Genomic DNA, 21,641 nt, shown 5'->3' on the forward strand with positions numbered 1-21,641 from the left:
GCTGATTTGTCATTTTTTGGTTAATTGTGAGCTAAGTAAGCACTGTCTTAACAAAGGATTAAATTTTTAATAGGTAAAAAAAGGAGAATACTGCATAGGAAGGGCTTTGATGCCCATTTCAGCCTTGTTTTAGAAGTTGCAGTCTTCACATGGACTCTGAAACTGATCCAATTAAAATGCAATCTTACCCAAATCAGGTAGCATGTTAATCTGGGGTCCTGGTTTTTTCAGGATCTTTAACAAAATAGATTAGGGATAAGCTAAAGGGAGACAAAGCCACACATGGATCAATTGAACAGTTTATTGATTACATGGATGCAGAAATAAAGCAAGGCAAATAACCTCACAAATCCCTTGTGCTGACTGGAGCTGGGAACTCCCCCCACAGCCATGTGCGTATCTGGGTCGCAATCAAGATGCACAGGACACCTCTCCAAGGACCGATAATCAATTCTCCAAATTGGTATGTGCGCCAGTTCTCCTTGGAATGAGACCAGCTCGGCATGCTTTAAACAATGCTTATATACCTTTCCTTCCATCTCCTAGTGGATGCATCATAGCCAAGGCAATGGGCCCCAACATTCCAGTCTGGGCCCGGAAGCTTCCCAGCTCTTCACAGAGACATAACACTACACTCTTATCAGAAGGACCAGAGCGACCTGGCAAGAATCAAACAACTTCACGTTCATTGACATATTGAATTGGCCTTGTCTGCCATCAGCTCTCCCATGTAAGACAGCCTGCTTAATTACCTAGAAGCCACCTTCTGTACTATGTTAACACAGACCTCTATGCACTTAACAAACTGTGGAGAATGTGACTGTGGAAACTCACTATACTCTTTGCCATCTTCCAACGTAAACCCCTACAGGTGGCCGGTTGCAAATTTATCTGGATTCTTCCTCACTGTTATGGGGTTGCTCTGTAACTGTTGCCGGCCAAACTAATGCTTGGTGCATTGCATATTATCAATCAATGCCTGTCGCTTGCTGACCTTAGTGTTAAACAGCGGAACTGGAGTTAGACATTAAAATCATTTTGAAGCTGAAGAGTTCATGGAGAGACACAAAGGTTAAATGATTGAGGATATTTTATCACTGAGACTGCAATCCGGTATGTGGTTACCTGGAAGCCCCATGGCACGGAACTTAATGGGACTGACTGAATAGGCATGTATAGGATTGCACTGTAAGTAATTCTGAACATAAATCAGGCTCTTTATCCATTATCAGATTATCCAATACACTTATAATACTTTTGCTTGGCTTCCTTTGTTCTCTGATTTACTACTCGTTCCCCTACTAGAGGAAAGCAGCCATCACTTTCTATTAGCTGTATTAAAACTTTACCACCAAATTTTCCAAATCTTGATTCTACACTTTTTAAAATTCATGATGAAAACTAAAACATGATGAAGTTTTTGTTAAGTATGTTTGTTACAAAAAGTATGTTCTGTTTTTATTGATTTTAATTGGCAATTGGTTTTCATGGATTGTACTGAAATGTGGTTTTTATGGATTTTAAAACCACTTTGAGTGGTTTTTATTTTGTACGCTGCTTTGAGATGTTTCCACCCTTAAAGGAGCCTAGAAATATTTTTAGATTAGATAATATTATGCAAATGAATTGGGGTTGATTCGAATCTAACCCATTGTGGGAGGAGCTTACGTGCTGTGCGTGCAAGGAAGCTGGATGGTGAAACCTGGGGTGCTGCCAGACAGAGGGCTCTTCGTGCTAGCAATCAGAAGGCCTTGTGCAGCTATTTCTTCTTTTTCTCCTTCATGGATTTTCTGCAGTAAGAAAAAGAAAGGTGGAAGAGGTGGTCAGAAAACGTGGAAGGGTTATGAGTGGAAGACGACCATGTCTGCCGCCCCCCTAAAATTATGGGAATGAGGCTGAGTGAAGGTGTGATAAAAGCCTCATCTGGAAGTACCCCTGTTGATGACTGAGGGGCTGGAAGAAAATCTGACCCAGTTTATTTACTTAGGCAGCAGCACCTAACATCCCCCCACCCTCCTATGGACGCATCCAGCAACTCAGTCCCTTCCATGAATGTTCCTCACACTGTGCATGGGACTGAATGCCTAGATGAGTCCAGGGGGGAGGATGCCATCAAATGCCATCACTTAGGCAGCAGGTGAGACTGTGCAACAGAAAAAAGGGGAATGAGGTGGCTCAGCTTATTACCTTCCTCCTTGCCCATCCTCCCTTTCACTCAATGGCAGCTTTTTGTTCACAGGCTTCCAGATGTTTCTGTGTGGATCCAACATACTCTTTCTTCTATAACAGGCGCTGAATCATGGCCTGTTACAATGAAAAATCCATATGTATTTTCCCATATGTGAGGAGTGCCTCTTTTATTTCTATTTATTACAATTCTGTACCAACCAACAGCCAAAGCTCTCTTGTGTCTGCATAGTTCTTTTTCTCCTTTGGGTTATAGCTAGGGATGCATAGATGTCTGCTGTTATCCTCACAAGTCTTCCCATTGTACTTTTAAACATTTGGTTATAATTGTACATCGCTAATTAGAAAATGCACCTGTAATCTATATTGCATTATGCTTGTGGAAGTAGACCTCCAGCACTGACTGGCTGAGCTGATTGATGGATCAGACTGTTCAATTGCTCAGGGAACAAAGCAGTTTGCAATTCAGATTCAGTGAGAGAAGGGGAGATCGTTTGTTTGCCTAAATTTAAAAACTCACACAGGGGTGGGCTGAGAACTAGAAAGAGGTCCCAGAACCTAGGAATTCTAATGGACAGAGAGCCCCAAGTTAAAGAGACTGAAGGAAGGTGCAGAGCAGGGAAAAAGCCGTAGCTCAGTGGTAGAGCACATGGCTTGTACGCAGAAGGTCCCAGGGATAATCCCAATCAACTCCAGTTAGGGGAAGGATTGAAGGTCAGTGGTAGAGCACATGCTTTGCTTTGGGTGCCAAAGACCAAGGTTCAACCCATGGCAATTTTAGGGTGGCCATGTGTCCTACTTTACAGAAGACAGTCCTCTGTTTGAAGGCAATCTCGATGTGAAGGGCTGTCCACTCCAAGTCCAGCTTAAAGATAACCATAGAATCATAGAATAGTAAGGTTGGAAGGGGCCTACAAGGCCATCGAATCCAACCCCCTGCTCAGTGCAGGAATCCAAGGCAGAGCATCCCTGACAGATGGCCGTCCAGCCTCGTCTTGAACGCTTCCAGTGTGGGAGAGCCCACCACCTCCCTAGGTCATTGGTTCCATTGTCGTATTGCTCTCACAGTCAGGAAGATTTTCCTGATGTTCAGCCGAAATCTGGCTTCCTGTCACTTGAGCCCATTATTCTGTGTCCTGCACTCTGGGATGATCGAGAAGAGATGCTGGCCTTCCTCTCTGGGACAACCTTTCAAATACTTGAAGAGGGCTATCCTATCTCCCCTCAGTCTTCTCTTCTCAAGGCTAAACATGCCCAGTCCTTTCAGTCTCTCTTCATAGGGCTTTGTTTCCAGTCCCCTGATCATCTTTGTTGCCCTCCTCTAAACCTTTTCCAGTTTGTCTGCATCCTTCTTAAAGTGTGGTGCCCAGGACTGGACACAGTACTCCAGATGAGTACTAACCAGTGCTGAGTAGAGGGAAACTAGTACTTCCCAGGATTTGGAAGCTATGGTTCTATTAATGTAGCCCAAAATAGCAGTGGCCTTTTTTGCAGCCACATCACATGGTTGACTCATATTCAGCTTGTGATCGACAATTCCAAGATCCTTCTCGCTTGTCGTGTTGTTGAGCCACGCATCCCCCATCTTGTAACTGTGCATTTGGTTCCTTTTTCCTAGGTGCAGAACATTTATCCCTATTAAATGTGATTCTGTTGTTTTCTGCCCAGCGCTCCAGTCTATCCAGATCACTTTGAATTTTGTTTCTGTCTTCCAAAGTATTAGCTATCCCGCCCAATTTTGTGTCATCTGCAGATTTGATCAGCATTCCCTGTACCTCCTCCTCCAAGTCATTAATAAAAATGTTGAAGAGCACTGGGCCCAGGACTGAGCCCTGCGGTACCCCACTCGTTACCTCTCCCCAGTTTGAGAAGGTCCCATTGATAAGCACTCTTTGGGTCCGAATCTGCACTCTTTGAGTCCGATTCTGTAGTCAACTGTGGATCCACCGGATCGTTGTTTCATCTAGCCCACTTTGAGCTAGTTTGCTCATCAGGATATCATGGGGCACTTTGTTGAAAGCTTTGCTGAAGTCGAGGTATATGATGTCTACAGCATTCCCACCATCTGCAAGGGAGGTTACTTGATCAAAAAATGAGTTCAGATTCATCTGGCAGGACTTGTTCTTGACAAATCCATGTTGGCTTCGAGTAATCACTGCATTGTTTTCAAGGTGCTTCCAGATCCGCTCCAGAATTTTCCCAGGGATTGATGTCAGTCTGACTGGTCTGTAGTTCCCAGGTTCCTCCTTTTTACCCTTTTTGAAGATAGGGACAACATTAGCCCTCCTCCCGTCATCTGGCACTTCCCCTGTCCTCCATGATTTCTCAAAGAGAATAGACAGCGGTTCTGAGAGTTCTTCTGCCAGTTCCTTTATTACTCTAGGATGCAGTTCATCTGGCCCTGGAGATTTGAACTCATTCAAAGTAATTAGGTGTTCCTGGACCATGTGCCTATCGATCTCAAGCTGCAATCCTGCCCCTTCAGCCTGTACTTCGCCTTTGCCAGGGGGCTCATAGACCCTCTTTTGGGAGAAGACTGAGCCAAAGTAGGAATTGAGCAAATCTGCCTTTTCTTTGTCATCTCTTATCGATTTGCCATCCTTATTTAATAGCTGAACAACCATTTCTTTCCTCTGCCTTTTACTATGCATGTAGCTGAAGAAAGCCTTTTTGTCATTTTTAGCATCCCTCGCTAACCTCAGATCGTTCTCAGCTTTAGCCTTCCTGATGCCATCCCTGCAATTCTGTGCTACCTGCCTGCGCTCTTCCTTTGTTACTTGGCCTTCTTTCCACTTCCTATATGTGTCCTTTTTTTGTTTTCAGGTCATCCCTAAGCTTTTTGTGAAGCCACATTGGCTTCTTCTGTTGTCTTCCACCTTTTCTTCTTGTTGGAATTGTTTGTAATTGTGCCTTGAGAATTTCCTTTTTTAAAAGCTCCCACCCATCTTGGACTCCTTTTCTCATTAGAGTCGCTTGCCATGGGACCTTACTGATCATTGTTCTGAGTTTATTAAAATCAGCTTTCCTAAAATCCAGGGTACGCGTTTGACTACACTCGGCTTTTGCTTCCCTTAGAACCAAGAACACAAGTGCAACATGGTCGCTTTCCCCCAGAGTTCCTGTAACTGCTACTTTATCCACTAAGTCATCTCTGTTGGTTAGGATCAAGTCAAGGATAGCCGATCCTCTAGTTCCTTCCTCTACTTTCTGTGGGAGGAAGTTATCTGCCACACAAGTCAGGAATTTCCTGGAGGGGCCATGTTTTTGCAGAATTTGTCTCCCAACAAATATTGGGGAAATTGAAGTCCCCCATTACTACTACATCATGCTTCCTTAAAACATTGGCTATTTGCTTTTCAAAGGTTTCATCCTCGTCTTCTCCTTGGTTGGGTGGCCGGCAGTAGACTCCGACCACCAGGTTCCTTTTATTCTTTGCTCCATTTATTTTGATCCAGATGCTCTCAATGGGGCTACCAAGCTCCTCCTCCTGTATTTCTGTGCAGATATATGTATTTTTCACATACACTGCAACCCCGCCTCCCTTTCTGTTCCTCCTGTTCATTTTGAACAAGTTATATCCTTCAATTGCTGTATTCCAGTCATGAGAGTCATCCCACCAAGTCTTAGTTATACCTATCAAGTCATAATTTCCCTCCTGTATTAAGAGTTCAAGTTCGTTCTGTTTGTTTCCCATACTCTGGGCATTAGAGTATCGAAGACCATGTGCTTCATAGTCTGGCTTTCTTACTACATGTGTCTGAAGACTATTATTGGGCGCTATCAGAGCTGTTCTCTCCGTTGCAGTACATGCGCCTATGTCCATTGTTACCCCCAACATTACATTTCCCTTCCCCGTAGGATTCAGTTTAAAGCCGTCCCGATGAAGTTCTTCATGCTGTGGCCAAACACCTTCTTCCCATCCTTTGTGAGGTGCAACCCATCCCTTGCCAACAGCCCATCTTCCAGGAAGTATAGCCCGTGTCCCAGAATCCAAATCTCTCTCGTCAGCACCACCTTCGTAGCCAGTCATTCACCCGAAGTATTTTTCGTTCCCTTTCTATCCCTCTTCTAACTACTGGAAGGATGGATGAGAAAACTATCTGGGCCCCAAAGTTCTTGAGTCTCCTTCCCAAAGCTTCAAAGTCTGATGTGATTTCTTCATAGCTCTGCTTGGCAGTATCATTTGTTCCCACATGGACGAGAAGAAAGGAATACCTGTCAGTAGGCTTTATGAGTGTAGGCAACCCTTCAGTCGCATCTCTAATCCATCCTCCAAGGAGACAACAAACCTGGCAAGTCCACAGATCTTCGCGACATACTTGGGTCTCAATCCCACGCAGCAAGGAGTCTCCCACTACTACCACTCTTCTCTTCTTCTTGTGGTAGGCCTGGGTTTCATCGCCTCTGTTTGACTGACCTTCAGCCTCTTGCTCACTCTCATGTAGGTTCCCCCGTGATTCTTCAGGCTGCAGGCTGTCCTCCAGTCTCATCCACAAGTACCTGGAATTGGTTCCACAGCTCCACTGCTTCCACTGGTGCAGAGTGGCGTCTAGTTCTTCTTCTCCTGTCACCCTTTTCCAAGGAGTATCCTCTACTCCATTTTTCCTCACCTCAGCATTTCCCACTGCCTCATCTTGCTGTTGCTCTTCTAGCTTCTGGTCTTCCCTTTGCTGCTGCAGTTCCCCCATTCTGTCCAAGAACTCTTTGTGTTCTCTTATTCCCCGGAGGGTCGACAGTCGCCGCTCCAGTCCACTTACTTTTTCTTCCAGCAGCATGATCAACTTGCATTTGTTGCAGGTGTAGGCCATGTTGTTCTCAGGCAAGAAAACAAACATTGCACACACCTTGCAGGTCACCACCACTGGAGAGTCCTGTCCTTCCATTGCCTCTTTTCCCTTTTTGTGTCTAGCTTTGTGATTGTCTAGACTAGCCTGTGCCTGTTCCTCTACTCAGTAGAGGTTAAAAGCAGAGTCCCACTGGTGTGGAAGTGTGTGTTACAAGACAAATAAATGAAAAAAAGTTAGTTAAAAAATAAAATGAAAAAATGAAAAAAAAAATGTTAGGGGCCTCCCCCTTGGCCTCCCCTGGCCAACTCCCGTTTGCTCCCCTGTTCGCTCGCTCTGGTCGCTCGCTTTCTGGGAGCTTGCTTGCTTCTGTAGCCCCTGGACCAGCTTGCTCTGCTCTGCTCAGCTGGGAGGCGGGAAACAGACTGAAGCTTCCTGCCCACTCAGCTGCTGGGAGTACTCAGGCCACACACACACCCCAATTCAGTTGGAGCTCTCAGAAGCACCTGGTGAGTTCACAGCCACTCAGAAGGATAAAGGGCAGCCCCCTGGGCTTCCTGCAGCCCACTTACCTCTTTGCCTCTGTCTCCTTTGTCTCTTCTACTGCTGCAACTCCCCTGGCCAACTCCTATTTGCTCCCCCTGTCTGCTTGCTCTGGTCACTCGCTCTCTGGGAGCTTGCTTGCCTCTGTAGTCCCTAGACCAGCTGGACCAGCTTGCTCTGCTCTGCTCAGCTGGGAGGCAGGAAACAGACAGCTGGGAGGCGGGAAACAGACATCTATAGGAAGGGAAAGCAGGGGTCTTGAAGTTGCCCATGAGCAGATAGTACCTGGAGAACAGACTGAGCAGTCACATAGGTCACCTGGTCATAGTCATCCCCACTGTAGTGGGAAGTATTATTTTATTTAAGTTTATAGTAATTATTTCTAAATGTGCATCTATCTATCTATCTATACATACATACATAATTTTTTAATGCAAATATGTATCCTCTTTTGTCCTCTGTTTTGGTAGCACTGCATAAGTGGCCACCTTACCTAGGGATGTACGAATCCCTTACCTGGCTCCGCGCAGGGGCATCCGCGGTGGTGGGGAGATGCTCCGTCCCTCCCCCCGGAATCCTCAATGGGGGTGGGCAGTGCTCCATCCCTCCCTCCGGAATCCTGCCTGGCTGGCCGGCTCCAGCCACCCGCAGCCGGATATCCGGCTGCTGGGCAGCCCTGCAGGGACACAAATGGCGGCTGTTGTAGCCGCCGCCATTTGTGTCCCTGTATTGAGCTGTGATAGGCTACGTAAATATTTATGCAGCCTATCACGGCAGGGGGAAAAACCCCAGCATACGCAAATGGCGGTAGCCGCCGCCATTTGCATATGCTGGGTTTTTTTTCCCCCTGACGTGATAGGCTATGTAAATACTTATGTAGCCTATCATGGCCTCCGCAGGGACGCAAATGGCATCCCTGCGTTAGCCGTGATAGGCTACATAAGTATTTACGTAGCCTATCACAGCTATGAAGAGGAGGAAGCGAATGGCGGTTCGCAAAGCAGCGCGGACGGGAGCAGGTAAGTGCTCCGTTTCGCGCACCTTTTGTGGGTTGGGGGGCTTTGTTCCACGACAGATTTCGGGGGGCCGAATGCACTGGCATTTGGCCTCACTGAGATCCGTCGCGGAATTCTCCGACATCCCTAACCTTACCTAGCATCTCTACATAGGACTTGGAAAGACCTCTGTCTGAAAACCTGGAGAGCCACTGCCAGTCAGAGCAAACCAGTCCTTCTCAATCTGGTGCCTTCCAAATGTTTTGGGCTTCAACTCCCATTAGCTCCAGTCAGCATGACCAATGCTTAGGAATGCTGTGAGTTGTAGGCCAGAACATTTGGTAGGCACCAGGTTGGGGAAGGCTGGAGTAGACAATACTGAGCTAGACAGGCCAATGGTCTGAATAAGGCAGCTTCCTATATTCCTTAGTAGACAGTGCACTGAGAAAGAAAACCCTGAAGGAAGAGTAGATAAGAGAAAGCAGGCAGAGTAGGCAGGGAATTAAGGCAAAAAAAGCTTAGCAGGGAGGTATCTCTAAAAATCAAACACACATCAGTTAAGAGGACAAGAGGCTGTCTTCTATGGGTGAGGGAGAGAGGCACACTGGGTACCTCTTCAAGAAAGAGAGTGGCTAAAAGAAGTGGGGCATAATAGATAGTGTCCCGCTGGCTGAAAAAGGAAGAGTCAAGGAGAAAGTAGAACTGAGGCAAAAGTATGCATAGGGCCCACAGAGTAGCAGTTGCCGATGAGTGGGGCAGAAAGCTGTAAATGGCCACTAATGCTGAGCGATGACCAAGACAGAAGGGAGTCCTGCACCCTTACTAACTGGCCACTTGGAAGGGAAGAAAGCCTCTACACACACTATACATACAAGATGGGAAAGGAGGCATAAAATGCATTTTGCCCAAGGTACCTACTTATTTGAGCTAGCTCTTTAACCTTTGCTCCTTTTTCAAAAGCACTGACAAACTCTCTCACCCTTCCTGGTCACTACAGATAAGAAGCTGCAATGATATCTTGGAATATAAATACTAGATAGGAGGGAGGGGAATCATACTGCTCCTCAAGCAGAAGTTGACTGCCATTGATCATTATTCTTTTTACATCATGCAGAAAGCATGCATGGCTGACGGCTACATCACAGAAAACAGGGAGCTATCCAAAAGAAGAAAACTGAGTAGGTTACAAGTTCTTGTATCAGTAGAAACAGTAGGAGATGTCAGAAAGACTACAATGATAAAAAGAGGACTTTTTTTGGCAAGGGAATCTTTTTTCTTCATGCAATTGGTATGATTGCCAGACAATAAACAAAAATTACTGGCAGTCATTGAGGATTGTTTTTTTGGTTGTTGTTGTTTCTAAACTGTTGACTGTGAAGTAAATAAATATGGTCATTCAGACCTTGGAAGAATTTGTTAGCACTACCATTGGAAATAATATTGGATACAATCTACCAAGCACAGCTCCTTCACAAAATCCACTGAAATGAAACACAGTTGTGTGGGAAGCTGTGGAGGCTCTTCCATTTCACTCTACAATTTCCCCTCTATCCAAGCTTAGAACATGCAATGTAATGACAGTTTAATAACATTTGTCAGCATAGACAAATGCTTAATTCCAAGATAATCTCACTTTAAAGATATCCCTAACAAGTACTCTGGCAACATAATTTTCTGTAACCTTTATTTTTATTGATTTTGAGATAACCAAACCTTGAAAGTAAATATGCACCTCCAAAAAATCAGTAATATGTTGCTTTTAGATACCTGTATTGTGACTCCAATGTTACAACAGCTTCACTGGCTACCGATGTTTCAGGGCACAATTCAAAGTGCTGGTTATGACCTACAAAGGTCTACATGACTTGGGACTAAGTTATCTGAAAAACTGTATTCTTTGATACAGGTCTACCCAGGTTTAAGGTCTTCAGGAGAGGCTGTTCTTTCTGTCCCAACATCTGAAGTGCATTTGGTGAGAACTTGAGAGTAGGTCTTCTCACCGTCTACTTCCAAATTCTAGGATTCCTTGCCATGGGAGGTCCATCTAGCCTCTTCTATGGTGACCTTCCACTAGGAGGCAAAGGCATTTTTATTAAAGCAGGCTTTTGGCCTCATAGGCCTACCAATATAGCCATTTCCATGTCACAGTTTGGTCAACTAGCTGTTCTTTGTAGTTTTATTGATTTTATTTATGTTTTATCTACTTGTTTATATACTTTGATTCTACTTTGTATTTGATGGGAAGGCAGGATACAAATTTAACAAATAAATAACAAATAATTGTATAATGCTGTATCTGTATTTCCTCTGACAGCAGAGGAAATACTAGGGTGGAAAACAGATTTCATAAAAGATACTTAATGTAGGGATTGGTAAAAACAAGCATCGTTATAGAATGAATACTGCACAGTGCTTTTATCCTGCGATTGGGATTGCTTCTTCACAGAAGTTTGCAGGCTCTTTACATGACGCCATGATCCTCCTGCACTAAATGCCCTTTGTTCCGTTTTTAAATAGATCGCAGATAATAAACTATCAAATTACCCCATTGTGTTCCACTTGAGTTCCCTCTGTGAAAAGAGGGAAAATGGCAAGAAGAGGAGCGAGATCAATGAAAGATAATGGAAGACTCAGATACGGGGAGAAGGAGATGGAAAGGGGAGGGAGGAAAGGAAGAACGTGAAAAATGGAGTCATGCTAATCCTGCATTTAAAACAGAAGCAGAAAGCCCGGTTTTAAATGCGGTAGAGATGCCCATAGAGTGCATACTCTCCATTTAAACTGCTTGGCTATTCACAACTAAACTGTCACCATTTTTTAAAAAAAATATCCCATTTGTACTTAATGTCCACTCTGGTTGCAGTAGCCAAATGGGTGGAGAGCAAGAAAATGCACCACATACAGTATGTGGTGGAGAGCAAGAAAATAATCCTTGGCAAGAACTTTATGGGATAGCAGAGATGTGCACACCAGCAGGGAACCTCTATTGGCTTTGTCTGGGAAATCCTGAGAATTGTAATTTCATGAGGGGACTGAACATTCTGTGTGTGTGTGTATATACACACACGTGAGTGCACATGCCTGCACACCCACACACACTTTAGTTTGAGGAGGGAAGAGGATTAAATCAGCATCCCCCTCATAAATGTACTTGGCCTCTTTAGAAATCTGTTCCAACTTCCCACCCCGCCCCACCTCAGCCCAATCATCATTGAGCCCAATTTATTTTCTATAGAAGAGTGTTCACATTTAATTGTTCAAAAAGTTGCTGAACTGTTCATTTTTGCTAAGTTGATCTATTGCATAAATATCACAGGTTTTTATTTTTAAATGATTTATAGCACATCCCATAAATGTTTACTCTGAATGGACTGAGACCTTTGGAGTAAGGTGCCACCAACATGCCGATATCACCAAATTCTATTTCTATTGCTCTTTGTCACCTAACACCAAGGCAGCAGTTGAAACCCTTCAACACTGCCTGGGTTGGATAATGGGCTGGATGGGGGCGAACAAGCTGAAGTTAAACGCAGTCAAGACAGAGGTGCTGTTGGTCAGTAGAAAGCCTGACTCAGGGACTGGGGTTCAACCTGGAAGCTGTTGTGCTCCTCGTGAAGGCTCAGGCCCATTGCTTGTGAGTTTGCCGTGATCCTACACTGTCTCTGAATCTTCAGGTGGTGGCGGTGGCAAGGAGTGCGTTTGCACAAGTACACTTGCTGCACCAGCAGCAACCCTGCCTGAATCCGTCTGACTTGGCAAGTTATCCATGCCTTGGTTATACCACATTTAGGGCGCAATCCTATGCAGATAGGCAGCTGCCTCCGAACTCGGAGGCGACCACCTATCCAATGCAGGGCAGGAGAAGCATGGAGGTCATTGTTCCCTCCATGCTCCTCCCGCCCTGCATTTTTGGCTAGACAGCTGCTTTCAGCTGTCTAGCCGTGGGACGGTGGAGTGGGGGAGGAGGCTGCCAGACAACACATTGGATGTATCATACAGGCATTTCTGCCCTCCCAGCTCCGGAATGCCCCTTCTCAGCTGCTCTGCGCTCCTCTTGTGAGCACGAAGCATAGTTTCTCCGTGCTCACTCACAGGCAGTGTGGAAGCGGGGTGGGGGAGTCAGTTCTCCAGGGACCCAACGTCAGAGCATGGGCTCCGAGGTCAGTTCCTGGAAAACAAGATATCCTATGGCCATCTAGCCACTGACTAGTGGCCATAGGATTGCTTCCTTAGACTACTGCAATGTGCTATACATGGGGCTACCCCTGAAGATTGACCAACAATTGGTGCAAAATGTGGCAGCTGGGCTGCTAACTGGTGCATGGTATTGGGACCATATTACACCTGTCCTGAAAGACCTGCACTGGTTGCCAATTGCTTTCCAGGCTCAATTAAAGGTGTTGTTTTTAACCTTCCAAGCCCTAAACGGCTTAGGACCTGCCTATCTAAGGGGCTGCCTGTCTCACTATGAAAATGCCTGGGTATTAAGATCTGTAAGAGAGGCCATTTTGGGGGCACCATTAGCTGCAGATTCCTGTTTGTTGGGCTCACCTGAAATGACTCCCGTGTTGTCCCTAAACTATGGAATGTGCTCCTGCAAGAACTACAACAGGCCCCCACTGTCTTGGCCTTTGGAAAGGGTATAAAGACATATCTTTTCAATTTAACTTCTTAAGATGTGTAGCTTTTAATGTTTTAACTATTTTTAATGTTCTTATTTTTATTGTAGCAGGGGTTTATTGTTTTAAATTGTTGTATACCACCTTGATGACTTTTTAGCAGAAAAGACAGTATAAAAATGTTAATAAATAAAATTGACCTCCTTCCTTTATTTGACTAAACAGGACACAGAGAAACTGAGTCAGTGTATATCAATTCCCTATCCCCCCCCACCCCACTTTGCCTGTTCTGGGCTATACTGGCCCTTCAGTTGTGTGGATCGCTTTCATGTGTAATGTGTGAAGGGGCTATTTACACTGAGTCAAATCTGTAACAAAAATACTTTTCTGTGGTCAGTGAAGTGAAGTGGCCTTAATACATTTTTAAAAACTGGCCCTCACGAGTTACTTGAGTTATGCACCTCTGGAGTCCATGGATAATATTTTTATAGGGTCAAAGGGAGTTTGATTGAATGACCCCACACACACACACATCCAGCATGCTGAAAAAGTAATATATATGAATATTGACACAGTAGAAAACACTGAATAGCTCTGGATATTCAGTGTATTACAAATAGCTCAGACACTCAGGATAGGCTACATGGATTTTTCCTCCCAATTATTAGTATTATTGTTACATGTCTATACACCTAATAGCCAAAGCTCTCTAGGAAATTCACAAAAATTAAAACCATAAAACACAACATGATAAAACATAATATGAAGCCATGAAAAGTTCTAAACATAATAAAACCAAAAATGAAAATCTGAGTAAACGCTAGCAGCAGTGTAAACATCTAAAAACACAATAAAAAAAAACTGAAGGACTAAAAAGCCTAGGAAAATAACAAGATCTTCACCTGGTGCCAAAAAGTCCACATTGCAGGCACCAGATGAGCCTCTTTGGGAAGGGCATTTTGCAACCAGGGTGCGACCACTGAAAAGCCCTCTCCTTAGTAGCTACCCGCTTCATCTTATTTAGATGGCCTATGAAGATGATCTTGGGGTCTCCGCAGGTGTGCAGCGGGAGACAATTCTCCAGAAAGCCTGGCCCCAAGCCATTCAGGCCTTTAAAAGTTAATACCTACATTTTTAATTGGCCCCAGAAACAGATTGGAAACCAGAGCAGATCACAAAGCGCTGGCATATGATCTTATTGACCAGTCCCAATAAACAATCTTACTGCTCTGTTTTGGACCAGCTGGAATTTCCAGACTGTTTTTAAAGGCAGCTTCACGTATAACGCATGGCAGTAATCCAAATTTATCTCCATTTGACAAGTTTGGTATTGGTTTTACAACTTTTTTTTTTACAACTAAGCTATTTAATATTGTTACTATATTATGAGGAACTTGATCCGTTACTTATCTGCACGGAATTTTGAAGTTCTGAAAGTGTTTGTACTTCTGGAAGGAGACATGTTGTGACAACGAGGCATGCTGCACTTACAGCAGCCCCAGCAATTTAGGCGAAGTAAATCCCATTTCCTTTAATAGGAACCCCCCCCCCCCCGAAGCGTGAAGAGGGCTGCAGCCTTTACTACGAGCCCCTAAACGTGACAATGCGTTCTGTATGCTGCAGGGAAGCACGTCTTCGAAGTATTTCAGATTTGACCGACCGGCGGTAGCTTGCCCCTCGACCCCCGCGGAAAGCGGCGCTTGGGGCTTGCTCGCTGCAGCGTGTGTGCAGCCCCTCGTTCCTTCTTCCCCGAGCCTGCACGCAGCTGGCAAAATTGCGCTGGACGGGATTCACCGCCCAACGACGCTGGCTGTGCGCTGCCCGGCCGCCACCCAGCGCAGTTAGGCGGGAGCGAGGCCCTCGGAATTCGGGGGGATTTACTTCTGAGTAAACACGCCCAGGAGCAGCCAGTGGGGGCGAGGCGGGCGAGCACAGCGAAGGAAAAGAAGCGGCGCTGGCGCCCCAGAGGAAAGTGCGGCGGGTGAAAGGCCGGGGGGAAAGCCGCGGCCGGCGCGGGCGGGCGGCGAGAGCGCGGGCGGGGAGGAGGCCTCGTTCGGGGCTGCAGTTGCCGCGCTCAGTCAACAGGTCGCACCGTTCCCCCTCGGCTGCCCCGCAATGCGCGCGCTCGCCGGCTGGCGGGCTGCTTCCCGGACGCGCTCTCTGCTGCGCCGTGCCGTGCCGTGCCGTGCCGTGAGCGGCCGGACCGGCGCGGCTCTGCTCCCCCTCCCGTGCGCGGCTCTGCTCGCCTCCCATGTCTGCGGGGAGGGGGCGGGAGGCAGAGAAGGAGGCGGAGGCAGCCGCCGCTGCCAGCGCCGCCGCCGTCCTCCATTTTGTGGCCGGGGCAAGCCGTGGAGCCGAGCGCGGACGGAGTAGCTGGCGGCTGGGTGGGGAGGAGGAGGAGGAAGGGGGAGGAAGGGGGAGGGCGGGGCGCTCGGTGGGTGTGCGGAGCAGACGGGAAGGGGGGGCAGCGAAGGAGGGGGCGAAGTGTGGCTTTAATTAATCGAGGGGCGCCGAAGAGCGTGTGTGGGGCGAGAGGGGGGAAGAGGGGCAGGTGAGGGGCTGCTGGGCGGCTGTGCCGGGAGACGCGGCGGCTGCCTGAACCCACGCCCAGTCCCAGTCCCGCGCCCCGCCACTCGCCTTCCTTCTAGCCCCCCACCAAGTTGTTTATTCGCGTCGCTTCGTGCTGGAGCCATGGAAGTTGGCGGCTAGAGGAGTCCCAGCGCCCCCACTGGATAAGGTAAGGGGTGGCCTTTGATGTCTGTCTGCGGGGCGGGGAAGGAATGCGCTGTGCTCTCGGGATCTGCGCCTTGCGAAGGGAGGTGCATAGCTGAGGAGGACGACGGCGAGGGGGGGAGGGGGGGCGGCGGCGCTTTTTCCGTAGAGGTCGCCCTCCCCCATCTCCAGCAATGTCTGCCTCCTCCCCTCCCCGGCCGCCGTTTAGACCCAGCGATTTGTTACGGAGTCGTGAGGCCAGATAAGGGTGGGAGTCTCTCGTCTCGCCTTGTTGCGTCGCCCAACTTTTGAGCCGTCCGCGTTAAATTTGGACTTGGGAGAAGTGGTGTGTGCGCGCGCGCGTGTGTGTGTGTGTGTGCGCGCGCGGGGGGGGGGGGAAGTGATTAGCGATCCTATTTCACAACCATCTTTGGCTAATTTTAGTCTCGTAAGATAATGTTCAAAATGGCCAGTCTGGGAAAGAAAGGGTTTTAAAGTTGGAATCCTGTACTCACGTACCTGGGAGCAAGACGCATTGAATTTTGTGGGACTTACTTCTGAGTAGGCATGTCCTCTGTAAAAGTAATATAGTCTTATGTAATGGTTCCCCCCCCCCCCGTTTCCCGTGGTTGTGGGAGAAACGATACTTGGGAGTATTTTTTAAAGTATATTTATTGGCAATCTTTTTTTGCCTTTTTTTTTTTTAAGATCGAAGTTGCTTTCCCACCCCCTTTTTTAATTTGGCGGGCCCGAGGGATTGGAAACAGAGAAGGAGTCGAAAACTCGGAGTTGGGAGTTTTTTTGAAGCAAAGGGCTGGTGCTGTTTTTCAGAAGTGGGCGTGCCAAACAAAATGCTCAACAGGTCCCGACACATTTTTTTCTTCATCTTCAAATTTACTTTTCGCAAAGGAGATTTTGAACTAAAAAAAAAAATTGCGCTTAAATACCCCCTCGGGGGCGGGCGGGGGGTCCTTATCCACAACTGCTTCATGTGATAGATTTCCCCCTTTGGCGTTGTCTATCATTTTAATGGCTTTTGTGTCTCTGTGTGAGAGGGACTCTTGTCACATGTAGTAACTCCAGTTATTTCCCCGTTTTTCCTTCTTTTTCTTCAGAACTATGTTACAGTGTGGATGTTTGTTTTTTTAATTACATAATGGCGCCATGCCTCCCCCCCAAATACTTTAAGTGTTTCGTGCAACTTTTGAAGAGAGGATGTTGTAGAATTGGCCGTATCACTTTTGCATGGTTGTTTCCGTGTTGGAGGGAGCTGTCAGGAAGGCTTCCTGCCCATTCACAAAGTGCCCTTTGCAGCTTTCTGTGTTCTGGGGAAATCTATGCAATTTTCTAAAAGGGAAAAGAAGAGGTTAAAAGAAGCTAAATATTGTTGAAGTTATTGAATTACTTTAAGAATAAATGTCTGCTATCAGCTTGTGAGTTTGACCTTTTGACACCTCGTCATATTTGTCCATATTTGACCTCCAATCCAGTTACTGATGGGAAACGCAAAATAATCAGCTGTTTTTGGTTATAGCAACATATGCCAACTTTACCTAGCTTTCTTTCCATGCAAGTGGGCGCAAAGGATGGAAGGTTGAAAATTTTAAAATAGAATTATCTGTCTCAACTTATTTCTAGTAATGATATGTTTTAAGTATAACTGGGTTGCTTTTTTAGTTTATGATCCTTAAATTCCAAATAATAGCAATTCTAGAAATCTTAAGAAATGTGTAGGACTAATTGTTGGTACATCTGTGTTTTTCCCCCACTCATTTTTAAAAAAAAATACATCCCCTTATTTCACCCTGTACTGTTTGAAACTGACCATGGTTTTGACCCAAAGTAGACTATTTGCTAAGTTGGTCAAACCTAGAAATTAAAATACTAACTAACAACGCCTTTTAATTGTATATTTTTAAGCTTGGGGAGTAAGAGGAGAGAGTGAAAGCCATTTGCTAAGTTACTAGGCATGCCAGATAATATGGTGTTGTCAGGGGATCTTTTTTCCTAGTAGAAGTTGGCTCATTGGGCCGTACTGAAAAAGTTGTCTGGTGTGTTGTATGAATGGGGGTGGAAGTTGTGACGTAGTAAAATTCAAGTACGTGTGGAATAGTATTTGAACGGACCTTAAAATCTCAAGAGAGAATTCTTGAAAATAAAATGTAATAGTTTACAAAAAGAATCAAAGTTGAAAACTTATTTATCTCTACTTTAATTTCTATGTAGACATTTTGATTTGGCATAAATTATATACTTAATATCACTTCAGTGACAAACATGACTGAGATGTTCTGATTTTGAGTATTTTATAATGATAGTAAGTTAAGTATGATTTTTATTAAACCCTAAATTGAAGAAAATTTTAAAGGTTTCTAGCTGTTCAGATGGATTGGGTTAGAAATCTTATTTAAAATACATTGGAAACGATTAAGCATATGCCTGCCTTTTTCATTACGATGTTTCTTCTCTGTCAGTTTGTAGGGATTTTTATTTTCACTTCTTCTGATGTTGTGCTAATGACAAATAATTTTCTTCTTTTATAGTATTAAAATAATGGAGCCCAAAGAGTCACTAAAATCCTCAGGAGGGGAGGAAGCAGGGAAAAGTGCTCACTTCCGTGACAAGGGAGGAATTGTGATAGACTTCCATCCATCCTTTAGGGGTGGTGCTACTGTCAAGAGTCCTGCATCTACATCTCCCCTGCCTGTCTCTTCTCAGTCTGACTCCAAGCAACAACCTGTTCAGTGTGACTTGTCAAAGGGATTAGGAAGTAATGTGCCGCAGCCAGATCTCTCCAAAGCAGTGTCACTCTCAATGGGATTGTATATGGGTGAGACAGATGCAAAAGTGATGGGAAACGAACTTGGATTTCCTCAGCAGGGCCAAATCAGTCTCTCTTCTGGGGAGACAGATTTTAGGCTCCTTGAAGAAAGCATTGCAAGCTTGAATAAGTCCTCTAGCCTGGCCGAAGGCTCGAAGGGTACTCTGTCTGTCGATCTGCCCTTAGAACCAGGGTTCTCAAGCATGGCTAGTCGTAATCTTAGTTTAGATCAAGGGGCTTTAGCACAAGGCCAGGTTGGAACTAATGGTGGCAACTTGAAGCTGTTTCCTGAAGACCAAAGCACCTTTGATATTTTGCAGGATTTTGATTTGCCACCAGTGTCTCCAGGAAAAGAAACAAATGGGAGCCCTTGGAGAATGGACCCTGTACTGGATGAAAGTAGTTTGCTTTCACCTCTTGGTGGAGATGAGGGTTTTCTCCTGGAAGGAAATGAAATGGAGGACTGCAAACCTCCCATTTTACCAGACACTAAGCCGAAAATTAATGAGTGTGGGGATCTTTTGCCCAGTTCCACAATGCAAATGCCACAAGTGAAGACTGAAAAGGAAGATTTTATTGAACTGTGTACCCCTGGGGTAATAAAGCAGGAGAAAATAGGCACAGTTTATTGTCAGGCTAATTTCTCTGGGTCAAATATGCTTGGAAATAAAACATCTGCCATTTCTGTTCATGGTGTCAGTACTTCTGGAGGACAAATCTACCACTATGACTTGAACACAGCATCTGTCACTCAACAGCAGGATCAGAAACCAGTTTTCAATGCCATTCCATCTCATCCTGCTAGTTCAGAAAATTGGAATAGGTGCCAGGGCTCTGGAGATGATGCCCTTACTCCAATGGGGACTTTGAATTTTTCTGGTAGATCAGTCTTCTCTAATGGGTATACAAGGTAAGAGACATTTTTGTATTAAACTTAATTAATACAGTAATATTCATGTTGACCTTTCCTTTAGTTAAACCAGACTACTAATTTCTTATGCTTGGTGTGTATATGTTAACACAATGCAGTAGAGAAATTACTTTGATTAAATGAAAGACTATCGGCAGTAAAAGGCAATTCATCGTGGTTTAGAAATGTATATGAGGCACAAAATATAAAACAGGAGTATTAAACATAATTAGCTATTGCAGCTATATAGGTGACGCTAATTTTTAACCACAGGTCAAAGATTCCTTTTGGAATAGAAGAACAAGTGTATTAGTGTAAAATTGCCATTGCTCAAAACAGTGAGTGTTCAGTACACACAGCTTGGTGGGTTCCCATGGTGTCAGGCTTTCAGAACTAAAGTTTGACGGTTCTATTTGCCTTGGTGTATTAATTGCGGTCAGTAAACGTTCAACTCCAGTGATCATAGTAAGATTTTTTTCTTAACAGAAAAGACAAAGATGATTATGTTCTAATCGAAGTTCTGATTATTAATTACGTTTCTATACCACCCAGTAGCCGAAGGTCTCTGATTTTAAAGTTGAGAAGTGAATTAGAGAAAGATATTCTGTAGACTGGAAAAAAAAAAAATCTGTGGAGTGGTGTTAATGCTAAATGTTGAAAATATTTGGTTCAGAAGTTTATAGAAGTATTTTTTCATTCTCTCAAGTCTGTATGATGAGTACATTTCTCCAGATTCTAGAAACGTAATATGTGGTGCCATCACCTGCTGAACTCTCATTTCCATTGTTCTTTCTGCTTTTCCTGTTCTTTCAAACTAAACTTTCATTTGATGTTTTTGTTGTGTCTAAGTGATTGAAAACCAATCCTGTGCGAACTTACATTAATAAGCCTCGCTAAAGTCAATAGGACTTATTCTACGCAAGTTTGAATAAGATTGCAATATTGGTTTCTGTGGCACCTCACTTGTTCTTACACCACATAGTGGTTTAAAGGATTTTTTACATGAACTACCTCATCCTTGATTTCTCATGCATGCTTTTTTAACCAGATGGGGTACAGGTTCTTACTTTGCATTTGATACTGGATTTTGAGTAAAAAAATTAAACTGTGAACCTTGCTTATGTGCCTTAGGGGTCTATAGAGCCCTGTTTCTTCCCTCCTCCCTCTTTTGGCGTGCGCAGTTGGGTATTTATGAAGCAGCAAACCAAGAAATTATAGGGAATGGGATACATGAACTGATCTCCCGTTCCATGTACTATCCTGCTTTCACTCATGACCATGCACCCATGCTGTGGTGGGGGAAGAGAAGATAGGGTTTTATTGAGCCAATGGGAATCCCTTTGTAGATATATATCCCTAGACATGGAAGGATTGTGAGCAATACGTGTTGCTTCATATTAAAATGAGCTACTGTTTGTAGGGCATGCTTTTGGAGCATATATTTCTAGTGCTTTTTATTGTCGTTACTTTTTGTTACAATATAATCTAAGTTCAGCACTGTAAAACCTATGAAATATGCATTTCATGATTTTAAAAAATCCTAATGCTAATATTGCTCAAACTTACGACATTGCCGGGTATGTCTGAAATACTTGCTTATGAAATGCTCAATTAAAAACTGACTGCTTTTTGTGTCATCCTGATTTATTTCTGATGTTTAACTTAAAAGGTAAATTAGAAGTAGCTTTTATTTTGAATTGTTCTACACCTATTTTTATAGGAAAACAGAACTAATACACACACACACTGTTAGTTCAAACAACAGTGGGTAATATCCAGCATTGTCTGACTGAACTTCAACTTGTGCAATGGAACTTCCCCTTTCCTCTGTGCTGAGCCCCCCCAAGTCAGCTCCAGGGGATCTTCCAAACCTCTGAAGCAGATTTGATGGTACACAGGGGACTTCATGGGAAAGGGGAAATCTGTTCCAGCAGTAGGGTCTCTTTCGTTGGTGGGCAGAGACGGTTGGGTACAACCCAAAGAGTCCTGTGATGCTTCAGAGGTTAATGTATTTGTAGTGGCATGGGCTTTTGTAGGCTGAAACAAGTAACTTTAATAGGAGCTTCCTCC

General features: G+C 44.8%; 1 protein-coding gene and 1 long non-coding RNA gene across 3 annotated transcripts in view; one reads left to right on the plus strand and one right to left on the minus strand.

Moving 5' to 3' along the window:
* Window positions 1-284: 284 nt before the first annotated feature.
* On the minus strand, window positions 285-15,385 carry LOC146354400 (uncharacterized). The gene is made up of 6 exons (XR_014788383.1): window positions 14,789-15,385; window positions 10,277-10,579; window positions 7,544-7,748; window positions 2,188-2,304; window positions 1,669-1,790; window positions 285-659 (listed from the first exon to the last, which is right to left on the minus strand). It is a non-coding gene; the product is annotated as an uncharacterized LOC146354400 (long non-coding RNA).
* NR3C1 (nuclear receptor subfamily 3 group C member 1) overlaps window positions 15,314-21,641 on the plus strand; it is a 99,797-nt gene continuing 93,469 nt past the window's right edge. Inside the window, exons 1-2 of one of the 2 annotated variants that reach the window (XM_084838778.1) lie at window positions 15,314-15,865; window positions 18,384-19,571. In XM_084838778.1, the coding sequence (XP_084694904.1) occupies window positions 18,394-19,571 (1,178 nt within the window). In that variant the 5' untranslated portion in view covers window positions 15,314-15,865; window positions 18,384-18,393. The other variant, XM_084838779.1, reaches the window with a different exon arrangement.

Source organism: Heloderma suspectum, chromosome 2 (assembly GCF_057233095.1).
Source record: "Heloderma suspectum isolate Gila_16-S chromosome 2, 16-S_ref, whole genome shotgun sequence".
NCBI lineage: Eukaryota > Metazoa > Chordata > Lepidosauria > Squamata > Helodermatidae > Heloderma > Heloderma suspectum.